This window comes from Euprymna scolopes, chromosome 13 (genome assembly GCF_053919585.1).
Source record: "Euprymna scolopes isolate OS-2025 chromosome 13, ASM5391958v1, whole genome shotgun sequence".
In the NCBI taxonomy this organism is placed as follows: domain Eukaryota; kingdom Metazoa; phylum Mollusca; class Cephalopoda; order Sepiida; family Sepiolidae; genus Euprymna; species Euprymna scolopes.
This window is the reverse complement of record NC_136494.1, coordinates 64,336,464-64,348,997: the sequence shown is the minus strand read 5'-3', so window position 1 is coordinate 64,348,997 and position 12,534 is coordinate 64,336,464. Positions and strand designations below refer to the sequence as shown.

At 38.5% G+C, this 12,534-nt stretch overlaps 1 protein-coding gene across 1 annotated transcript in view; it reads right to left on the bottom strand.

The window, feature by feature from the left end:
• Positions 1-12,534, bottom strand: part of LOC145292051 (dynein axonemal heavy chain 5-like) — a 579,775-nt gene that overhangs the window by 310,677 nt on the left and 256,564 nt on the right. Inside the window, exon 36 of the mRNA XM_080138079.1 lies at positions 8,871-9,095. Coding sequence (XP_079994205.1) covers positions 8,871-9,095 — 225 coding nt within the window. The remainder of the gene's footprint in view (positions 1-8,870; positions 9,096-12,534) is intronic.

Here is a 12,534-nt window from a genome sequence, read left to right as displayed (position 1 = left end):
TTTTCCAGCCAAATGTTCAGTTGTTTCTTAAAAGTGTTGGGGGACACTCTCCTTATATTTCTTATTGCGGCTGGAATACAGTTGAATGATCTTGTATCAGTGTAGGTGAAACTGTGGTGAATGAGGTACTTGATCCTCTGTGTAGTCCCAAGTGTGATTTTTTATATCCCAGCATTCCTCGCCGTTGGTAGGTTATTTCTACTATTGTTGTGTTTGGAACCCTTTCTTCCAAGATGTTTCATATGTAGATGATAATATATTGTTTTCTCCTGCGTTATAGTGAATACAGTTGCAGTTCTTTCAGCCTCTCCCAGTAATTTATTTTGTCTACTCCACATATTTTGTTGATGAATGTTGCAGATTTCTGTTACTTTTTGTGGAGACCACAGCTGGCAGCAGTGTGCCAGCCTTGCGAGGACAAAGGATTTCCACAGTGTGAGCATGCACTTCTTGTTCCTACTTCTGAAGGTTTTCAGTATCCATCTTGCTTGCCTGGCGGTTTGCCTCCAGCTCCACTTTAGACCTAACAAACCACTCCTTCCCAAACTTCTGTTTGTGGACAGCAGTCACACTTGATGATCTGAAAATCACTCCTTCTCATGTTCATTATATCACGAAAATCCTAGACATCTTGAATGCATGTGGGTCTGATCTCATCTCTTCTATACTATTAAAAAATGATCCGCTGAGGTTGTCCCAGTTCTCTCCAAACTCTTCAACAAATTCTTTGCCGAATGTTGCTACGCTGACTGCTGTAAAATTGCTTCTGTTGTACCAGTTTTCAAGAATTTTGGTGAAAGAACTGACCCACTCAGTTATCGCCCCATTAGCTTCCTTCCTCTTTTCGCCAAAATTCTTGAGCTCTTAATCAATCAAGCATTAGTCTGCTACCTCATAAATACTAAATTTCTTTCTGACAAAAAGTATGGATTAAGGCAAGCTCGTTCTACTGCAAATATCCTAACTGTAATCTCTGACCATACATACCATGCACTGGATAAGGCAGAGGAAGCAAGGGCAACAGCCCTAGATATATTTAAGGTCTTTGGCAGAGTTTGGCATGAACGTTTTCTCATGAACATTAAATCATATTATATTATTGGACGAATAATTAATATAAGCAAATCCTTCTTAGACAAAAGAAAACTCCAGGTCGTCCTCTATGGTCGTATGTCAAAACAACATTATATAAATGCGTGTGTGCCACATAAGTCGATTCTTGGAGCTTTAATATTCCTGATATTCATAAATGACCTCCCTGATAAAATTGTGTCTGGGATGGGTATATTTGCAGATGATACCACACTAGAGGAAAATGAATGGACACATATCTAAGGCAATGGCTAAAACCTTAGAAGGAAGCCTTCAGTTTATAGTAGAATGGGAACATAAATGAATAATAACATTCAATGCTGACAAGACTAAGCTTCTTTCTTTTAAGACTAAGCTTCTTTCTTTTAAGACTAAGCTTCTTTCTTTTAAGAATTGCAATAAACCTTCACAACCATTGAGTGCCATGACTAATAATACCTGGAAGCTCTTCGTTCAAACTCCTCAGCTTAATATTCATAGGTAACATCAATTAGAACAAATACATTGAGGACATTGCCAAGGTTGCTGCAAAGAAGATGGCTTTCTTTGGAATTCCCTCTCGGTTTCCTGCTTCTCTGATTCTACTGACATGCAGAAGTTCAAGTGTAATATGAACAGACATCAACCCCTTACATAGCGTATTTATAGATTTGGTTTCAAATAGTAGCCCCTTACATTCAAGTGACACTGTGCCTTATTTGAGGTGAAAAAACAGTAAAAAGAAAATGCCAACTATTCTACTACTCATTTAGAGTGTGTTATGCAAGTGACTTTTGACCTCTGGTTTCTCCCCCAAAAAACCCCCCGGTCTCTTGGCTTTCGGGGCTGCTTAATCTATGACATTAGTTTCCTTTTTTTTTCAAAGCATCAACACAACAAGGACAGACCTTGGAATGGAACAGTTCCATCAACTGTTCACTGGACACGTCGAGAAGTTGATGAAGAATAACACCACGATATGCATACTTATGTACATATGTTTCTTTTTTTCTTCAACTAAACCAGAAATATCAAGTTTTTCAGTCATGACAGCTAATCGAAAAGGAAAAAGAACAATTCAATCTTTTACAATCTTATGATTCTATTGCATTGAATTTTTTGTTCACATAAGATCACTGAAGTTAAGTAATATTGAGTCTGGCCAGAACTTATGGGTGACTACATTCTCAGTATCAGGTGCTATAAGGAAGAAAAAATTGACTGTTGTATTAATGCATTCAGGAACATTATTGATTAATTTTTCTCTACCCCCTTGGCAGCACATATAACTGTATGGTTAGTTGGTTGTTAGGTTTTATGACGTGTCAGCAATTTTGGGGACATTTTATCCCTAAACTCTTCATGATTTGTATTTTATTTACTTCCTCTCCAAGAGATAAGCAGTAGATCAAGTGTTGTTTTGAAAAGCTAATGCACTAGGATTTGCTAACTTTGACCTACAAGAAATGCCTGAGCAACACCATAGGAATGCCTCATGCAATTAGTAATAAATTAACTCCTTCTCAAAGCGAAGGTAAAGCTTGGAAGAATTGACCTGAGACTGAACAGAACAACACCTTAGTAAGACATCAACAAAGTCACTGTTGGACTGATGTCAAAGATATATTCCAAGTTGTAAGGATACACCTATTCAAACTATATCAAATGATTGTAGATTAATTTGTTTTGCAGATGTATACTTTGTAAATAAATAGATTGAAATGATATGTTCTATTTAATCCATAAATAAGATCGCGACGTGTACTACTTGTAATAACGGTCTTAAGAGTCACAGCAATAAGCACCCATGATTAGCATGTGCCTACTGGAGAGACGTACTAGCACTCAAACCTGGAACCCTTCCTTTTTTTCTCTGCTTTCAAGCTATTCTAGCCATTATTATGGTAACAATACGAATCAGCAGTCCCTCACAAAGACGTAAATGCACGGAAATTATCATCTACATTGATGGAATGCAGTGTTCAGCGTTAATCAACACAGGATGCTCACATACAATAGTAGTAAATCGATGTTGATTCTGAAAGACAGGAAGTTCAATCCAAACCTTATTATGAAGACTAGCAGCAGCAAGGTTCTATCACTGGGGGAAGCTGTGGACAACATCAGCCTATATTGACCACATCTTTGTTGATAGAGACATCATGTTCGCGTTTCAAGTCAAGGAACATTTGGTTCGATTTGGACTAAGACTTGGGATGGCTGGGGGACGGCCCATGAATGCTGGGATTAGTAGTCTCAAGAAAGCATGAAAGGTGAAAGTGAGGAAAGTCCCTAATATCATTACACAAAGAACCGTATTCTCCTTGTGTGGAAGGTTTGTTTAGAACCTCCTAGTATGTGCGTGGCCATATGTGGCACGTGGGATGATCATGAGGAAAGCTAGTTCTATCACAAATGGCTAGGATGACAAAGTGATAGACTCGCTACTCTAGTATATGATATGTTACACTGTGGATTCAGTGAAGCAAAATGATCTAGCGTGTCAAGATATGGTGACATGGTTGAAAAAAATTGAGACTCTCATGCTGGGAGACTTAAGAGCAAGAGCAAGGGTGCTGACGTCCATTAGGGACCAAAGCCACCATGTGGTTCCCCTAGTGGTAAATCTGCCGTTACTACCAGGAATCAGCCATAGCACTGGTGTAAACTGTTTCTAACAGGACCAGCTCTGGCACTGGTGTAAACTGTTTCTACCAGGACCAGCCTTAGCACCAGCGTAACCTGTTACGAATGCAGCTACAAAGATCACATAGCAAGAGACTGCCATTGCTACTGAGGCAGCAAGGTTGATCATTAAGTCCAGGATTGTTTGGGAAACAAACAAAGGGATGAGGCATCAGCGCCAGTCAATACCCTTTACACTTATGAGGTCCAAAAGCACAGTCCCTACCAAGTTGGAGACTGCATTTAGGTGAAGGCACCGGAGAGTCAGTGTATAACTAAATTTGGCCAGGGCTGAATAACCAAGATAATTAGTCCACAGACCATCCTAATGAATAGGATACCCTGACATATTAAGGAGCTGCACTTCCGCTACTGTGTCCTCTCGTCAGAAGATTCTGACAATATAACATCTTTGGAAAGTGGGTCAGAGAGTTTAGTATATGATGATGAAATGAGCCAGACGATTTTCACAAGGCAGAAGTAGAAACGCAATCCCTCAAGTAAGCTTACAGTTCTGAAAAAATCCCACTACTGCAAAGAAGTATGCAACAAAAATGATTTCCTCTGGGATGCCGCCTATATGATCATGAGATCAGAGAGGGGTGTAATAACAGTGTGGAGACTCACAGCAATAAGCGTCTATGGTTGGTGTAGAAATGCACTAGCACTTGAACCTAGAACCCGTCTGACACAAAAGATGAGATGAATGTAAATTTGGGCGCTATCAGGGTTCGAGTGTCACCGTAAAAAGACGTTTTTTATTTGAGATGATATCTCGTTCATGGGAGTTTGCTGTGAGTTGAAAAGGAAAAAAGAAGAAGAAGAAGAAGAAGAAAAAGAAGAAGAAGAAGAAGAAAAAGAAGAAGAGAAGCACGGTTGCTGCTAGGCGAAGACGTGAGATGAAAAAGGAAGTATAACTCTGACAGATAAGAAGAGTTTTTACCTTTTTTTTCTCTGCTTTCACTACGACTTTGGGTCAGAATAGATCTGGGAGTATTGGCAACTAAGGAGTAACACCATGCTCCCCAAAACTCCCAAACGAGAACATTATCACCATATACAATAATGGGTAATAAATAATAAAGACCACTTCTTTATGGTTATATAAAAATAATTTTACTAATTGTGCTGTATGACCCACACATTTGCGTTCATCAGTCATTATTATTACAGACAGAAAAAAGCATAAGTCAAACACTCGTGTGCTTTCATTGATTTAAAATGAAGTCTTTTTCCAATTTTTTTATTTTTTTATTTTTTTTTTTTTTATTACATTTTCACCCCAAACAAGGCACATTGCCACTTTGGTGTAGGGGGCTACTATCAGGGGAAACATCTACTGGGGTACTATGTAGGGATTTGGGCAGCAGGATGTTGGTTCACGTTGCACTTGAACTTATGCATGTCAGTACAGTTGGGGAAGCAGTGACCTGGAATGGAATTCCAAAGTCTAGCAGTTCTGGGGAAGAAACTACTGGAGTAGAAAGATCTTTTACATCTAGGGATCTCTACAGTGTGGGGGTGGGATTTTGCAGCTTGTCGGGTCTGTCGAGGGTGTTTACGTCATGGGGGCACAAGTGCTTGCAGTTCATCAGAGCATTCACCATTATAATACTTGTAGAACAGGCAGAGGGATGCAACGTTTCGACGATGGGACAGAGACTGAAGCTTAGATGCCAGTTTAGGGCCTATCAGATTTGCGACTCTCTTTTGAACCCTGTCAAGGAGCGAGAGACTAGTAGCCGATGCACCAGCCCAAATATGACAGCAATACTCCATACATGGGCGAATAGTGGCCTTGTAGAGGTACAGGATACTTTCGGGTGTTAGAAGTTTTCTAGCATGGTAGAGAGAGCCCACCTTCCTCGCAGCAGCCCTGGCAATGCTCTCGATGTAATTGTTCCAACTCATGTTTCCTGTGAACGTTAGGCCAAGGAGCTTGAGAGACGTACTCTCAGATAAGGAGTCGTTGGCCATTGCTATAGGTGGTAGAGAAGGTTTCTTGTAATTATTGAATGAAACCAGTTTTGTCTTGGCGGCATTGAACGTGACCATCCATTTTTGTCCCCATTCCACTACTGATTGGAGGTCATCCTCTAGTGTTTCTGCCATTACTTTAGATATATGTTCATTTGTTTTCCTGTCGTGCCTGCTATAGAGTGTGGTGTCATCAGCATATATACCCATCTCAGAGGCAATTTTGTCGGGGAGGTCATTTATGAATATCAGGAACAGCAGAGGTCCAAGGATAGATCCCTGGGGCACTCCCGCATTTTTATCATATTGTTTAGATGTACGACCGTCGAGGACAACCTGGATTTTTCTCTTATCTAAGAAGGATTTAATTATGTTAAGTATTCTACCAGTGATACCGTATGATCTAATCTTCCTGAGGAGACCCTCATGCCATACCCCGTCAAAAGCCTTAGATATATCTAGAGCTACCGCTCTGCCCTCTCCCGCTTTGTCCAGTGAATGGTATATGCGTTCAGAGATTACAGTGAGGATGTCTGCCGTGGAACGGGCTTGTCTAAATCCATATTGTTGGTCGGTCAGAAGTTTAGCATCTGTAAGGTGCTGGACTAGAGCATGGTTAATTAAGGTCTCAAATATTTTGGCAAAAAGTGGGAGGAGGCTAATAGGGCGATAATTTAATGGGTCAGTTCTTTCGCCAGAATTCTTGAATACTGGTACCACAGAAGCAGTTTTCCAACAACCCGGAAAGCAAGATTCATTAAGGCATTTGTTGTAGAGTTTGGAGAGAACTGGAGCTACTTCGGTTGAGCACTTTTTTAATAGCACAGCTGGGATGAGGTCGGGTCCACATGCTTTTGAAGTGTCAAGGTTTTTTATGATAGCATGCACCTGAGCAGGGGTGATTATTAGATCGTCAAGCGTGGCGTCTGTCCGCATAGGAAAATGAGGTAGGGGGTGGTTTAGAGGGTCCAGTGTGGAGTTTGAGGCAAACCGACTGGCAAGCATGTTAGCCTTCTCGGTTGCTGAGCAAAGAACCTCGTGATTGTTGGTTAAAATTTTGTTTTTAAGTATACCTTTGCTGATTAAATTTAATTATTGCAGTATCGTTTGGTTATTACATCATTATTTGAACCAAATTGTAAGAAAACTATTTTCTATTATTGTTTTCTGAAAGATAAAAAAAGTAATACACAATTATCTCATGTTCTACCATCTGGCTGATTTCACTGGGATATATATATATATATATATATATATATATATATATATATATATATATATATATATATATATATATATATATATATACATGTGTGTGTGCATGTGGGTAAGAATTGGCATCCACATTCATAATGCTGTAAGTGAAAAGCAAAAAGAGAATGAGTAAGAGAAAAAAGGAGAAACTTAAGCATTGCATTTGGTGATGAAGAGACCTCATATTAATGTATTTTGCTGCAAGATTATAAAAAATGTTTTAAAAAAATCCAGCCTCACTACGTATTTGTCATTTCACTATAAACAATCGCCAGTTTACTCTTTTCTTGATGACAAACTCAGGTACTCTTTCAATATCTTGTGATCGCAATGGCGATCCAGGAAATGATTTACAAGAAATAATAAATTTCTAAGGAGGAAATTGACAAGATGAAAAGAATGATCCATTATAATCTGAAACAGAATTGTCCCAATCTTTCCTATTTTCCTGTTCAAAATTAGGAAACACTTGTTGGAAACACGGTGGTAGGAGAGGAAAAGAACACGTGGGAGTGGAAAAATACACAAGAAAGATTGTACTTTAAAATGAAAATACACTTCAAAGTAATAATTTATGATAGATTTAATTAACAGTCTATAACAGTAAAAAGATCAAGTTTGGAGGCAGGACGGGAGTGATTCTATAAAAATAATTGATAAGATTATTGTTTTTTTATTAGGTAATTTGAATTAAATGCTTTAATTGCTGGCAACAATATGTATTGATTAATTTCATGGGCTTTATTTGTTTTCAGCAGCGCAACTTATATTAATATGAATTTCTCTATGATTAATCGGAAGCAAAAACATTCAACGAGTTTAAATTAGTAAGCGGCCTTTTCCCAATAGGTGCAGTAGCGAATGTGTTACCTGTTTTCTGACTAGATTCTCATCCACTTCATTACAGAGATAAAAGTTATTAGTGGAACGCTAATGCATAGACAATTATTGAAGTTGTTTATGTGTAGATATTGTAGGGGTACTGCCCTTAAACATCTTATATAAAAGTGTATATGGCTAAAGCAAGGTTAAGTCAAGTTGAGACCAATTGTTGCCAAGGATTATCTTTGGGACTTGTTGATTGCCATGGCGAAACACACTTCAACTGAGGCCTGGAGATCTTTAAATTCAATAGTGGAATCTGACGTATAGGAACAAAAACATTTGGTGAGCTTAGGTTGTTTTGATATCAGGGATATCGCCAATCTGATAGGCTACTAGTCTCTCGCTCCTAGACAAGGTTCAAAAGAGAGTCGCCAATCTGATAGGCCCTGAACTGGCATCTAAGCTTCAGCCTCTGTCCCATCGACGAAATGTTGCATCCCTCTGCCTGTCCTACAAGTATTTTAATGGTGAATGCTCTGACGAACTGCAGACACTTGTGCCCCCACGACGTAGACACCCTCGACAAACCCGACAGGCAGCTAAATCCCACCCCCACACAGTAGAGATCCCTAGATGTAAAAGATCTTTCTACTCCAGTAGTTTCTTCCCCAGAACCGCTAGACTCTGGAATTCCATTCCAGGTCCCTGCTTCCCTAACTGTACTGACATGCAGAAGGTCAAGTGTAACGTGAACCGACATCTTGCTGCCCAAATCCCAACATAGTGCCCCAGTAGTTTCTGCCCCTGATAGTAGCCCCCTACACCAAAGTGGCAATGTGCCTTGTTTGGGGTGAAAATGTAATAAAAAAATTTTTTTTTAAAAAGGGGAGCATGCCTTTCCTTAGTCGCAACACTAACCCCAAGAATGGAGCAATCGATTTAAATAGCATATTCGTTTTATCTAGAATAACGTAGAAAACAAAAAGTGGTTTGGCGCCTATTTGGAAACAGAAGTGATTCTATAAAATAAAAAAATAAAAAATCATAAAAAAACTAACCAAATCTTCAAAAATGTCTTTCTGATGCACGTGGATGGTAATCAGGGTTTCAAATTTGGTTCGATCAATTTTGGTTAATTCTCTTGTGGTGAGATCAATCAGTTCGTTGAGTATTTCAGAAAATTTGGTATTTGTTGATGCCATTATTTTTTTCTCCACACGGGCTCGGTGCAGTGCGTTTTCAGAATCTCTTGTCCAGATCATTTGAAGACCAAGAAGACCAATCTGATAAGAAACACAAAAAAATATTTCGAAACAAGAAATAAATAATATGTATGTTTGTATGTGCATGTGTGTGTATATATTTGTTACATAATATATGAGCCTGATGTCAGATAGCGATTACATCAGATAGCGTTAGACTAGACAAACATGGAACTAAGTACTGATCAAAGTGACACGAAGTTTTTCAAATAAGCAAGTCCCCACAAAAGAGACTAAAAAAATGTTGTATAGAGTTAGGTGTGTGTGTGTGGGGGGGGGAAATAGGCCAAAATTAGAGTAAAACAAAGAGACGTCAGTGACATGACCCATGACGTCATTGATATCGAGTTTGATAAATAAACTCAGGTTTTAGTCCGTGTGCGAGGCAGATCGCAGAAAATAAACTTTGGTAGTTTTCTTAATTTATTGCTAACTGAAGATGCTAAATAGATGACCAAATGCAATAATAAAGGTAATATAAAAATGACCGTTGCATTAATACACTTATGAAAGGTATGAATAAATCTTTATCTTAGTAGCAAATGTTGTTTTAACTCATAGGTCACCTTTTATCAAGACTCAGGGGCTGTTCAAGGATAAGGTTTAAAGAGATTATCCGTTATACGATGATCGCCACTACAAACCAATTGATTGCAAAATGAAATGGAAGTGGAATTGATCATTCAAGAGAATGGCTTAACAAGGAATTGTTTCCGTTAAATTTGAACACAACTGTCATCGGTTGTGAAGCAGCTTCATGATATTTTGTTCCACATATGGTATATTCTAGGAAAGAAACTTTGTTCATGGAAGTTTCGTTTGGTTTTTGGTATAGAGAAGAAGAGAAATGAAAATTGTTTGTTGTGGTTGTAGCCAGGCGAGTTTTTTGCTCTTAATATTTTATAGGTGATGACCAGAAATTGGAGCTCAGTCGAGAATCTACCATGAGCATAATGATACAGTAGATAGAGGCTAGCAACGTGTGTGTAAAGGGGGCTGTAGGGGAAAAAGATTATCCCTCAATTGATCGCAAAGTCGGTTTTGTAGTCTGTCAAGGCAAGAAAGAGTGCTTCAAACGATACCTCCCCAACCATGACAGTAGTTCTCCATTTTAGAATGTATTTGAGTCTTAGATAGATACACAATTGCATCAGGAGAGAGGTACTTTCTGGAACAATAGAATGGTTCAGCTACTTCGTGGGACTATTTAGCATAATGAAAAGCCCTTTGTAAATAAACAAAAGAAACAGTGGCTAGTGGCTGTCAATTGATATAGCATTTGCCAACGATGTTTGTTCTATGGTCAGGCGGTTAGAAATACCCGCTATCAACAACATGGTCTTAGGTTCGAGCCTTGGCTTAGGATGGGTGCTTGTCTAGCAGCATCTAAGAGCTATGATACATCAAAACAATGTGTCTGTGGGTGATATATATATATATATATATATATATATATATATACAAGAAACTTATCTTAACACTTTAGTAGACCCTATCGTCAGAATAGTGTTATTTATACAGTCAAGTGCAAATTTAAATTTCCCTGGAAAACAAAGGTATTTTTCAAATTTAATTCGTATGACGTCAGCATTCGTCAGCATTTTTTTTATTAGTACATTAAATTATTATTAAATTTGTGATTTGTTCTTATCCAAATTATTAATCATATGATACGCTTTTTTTTTTAATAAATGTTCTTGTTTAGGACGTGAAATATTACAGATAAAAAGTTACGACTACACAAAAAATATTTTATCATAAAAAATAATTACAGGGTGGAATGGTAAAATTGTCGTCCTTTAAAAGACATGAGTCCATTTCCGTTTGATGAAAACCGATTTTTTTTGTTGCAGACCATCTACTAGTTGGCCAGTTGTGTACAAATCCCAAGAGCGATAGGAGCCTTTTTTCATGTCTGAAAGTAACACAATATTCAACGAGCAAGATCGTACAACTCATGCTCTCTACCGATCCAAGTTATGACAACAGGATTATTGCCATCACCGCCAAAATGCAAATCCAGACGGTTCAACGCTTGAAGTTTCCAGCCATGGTTATAAACTTTGGTATGAGTTCAAGTGAGAGCTACATCATGCCACATCTTCGAAGTTGGCTTGAAAGTCAACACCAAAGTGTACCTGGATGTGCTGAAAATGTGTTGATCCCCTGGTGCAATTATGTGATTGCTGGCAGACACTGGGTGTGGCAGCAGGACACGGCGCCAGCCCACAAGTTCAAAGAGACCCAGGCTTAGCTTCAGAAGGAGTGCTACGACTTTGTACTGTTATATAATCGCCAGGCAACGCTGGCTACAAAGCATTATCTCTCTCTCTCTCTCTCTATATATATATATATATATATATATATATATATATATATATAGTGGAATAATAATAGTTTGAATCATGGGAAACGATGAGGAGTGAGCACTACAGGTGCAGAAGGGTTAAAGGGTCATGCTGTGACATGAATCAAACTCTGTGACCTATCAAGTTGCACTGGGGGTTGCAAATGGGGACCTGATCTGGCGTGTTAGGGGTTCCGGTTTTGAGTGCCTTAGTTAATTTTAGTTGAGTTGAGTTCAGGACATTAAAAAGACAAAATGTGTTAAAACAAGTCTCTCCATAAGGGGGTGATGGTTTCCAAATGGAACCACAAGCCAAAGATTGCCATTCATTCCAGTCTGCTATGACGAAATGCCTGGGAGTGAATAAAAATATATATAAACAACCATTCGTCTTGGGTCCATGTCTTTGATTGTAACAGAACCAGCTTCTTCAAGACGTTGGCGAATCCTCCCAGAAGAAAGTACCAACAGAAGACAGGTATGTCGTCATGTATTATTCGTATTATGTTCTGACATGCACACACCCACATTCAAAGACTAGACGAGCACGCCGTTAAAGTAGATACTAACTAGACGATTACGGGCCTGATAAATAAGACCGTAAAGAGAGTTAAATAAAGAAGTTAACTACACAGCTAGAGAATATCTAATATAGCAGTCCTCTTCCTAGCCCAACCTGAACCCATTGGACTTCGTTTGGTCATACATCGAGAACATCACCAACATGACCTCCCACAATACCAAAGCCAACCCGACTGTCGCCATACACTGAGTATTCGCTATGCTCCCACCGGCACTTGTGGAAAAAGCATGCTCCTAGTTCCAGACCCATATCGAGGCGGTGATTGAGGTTGAAGCCGGCTACATTGAATAGTATCAGCTACATTAAATAATCAAGTTACCTAATTGATTTTTTCAATAAAAGTTTTAAAATAAAGCTGTAGTGTTATTTTGTTTAGGGTAATAAATTTATCGTTCCACCCTATAAAACAGTAACATTTCTTATAAAAAAAATATCAAAGCAAGATATTGTTGCTTTACAGAAAAATAAATATTTATTCATGAAACTAACCATGTTGATTTTTTAAAATTTCAGTTGTGGCCCACTTAAAA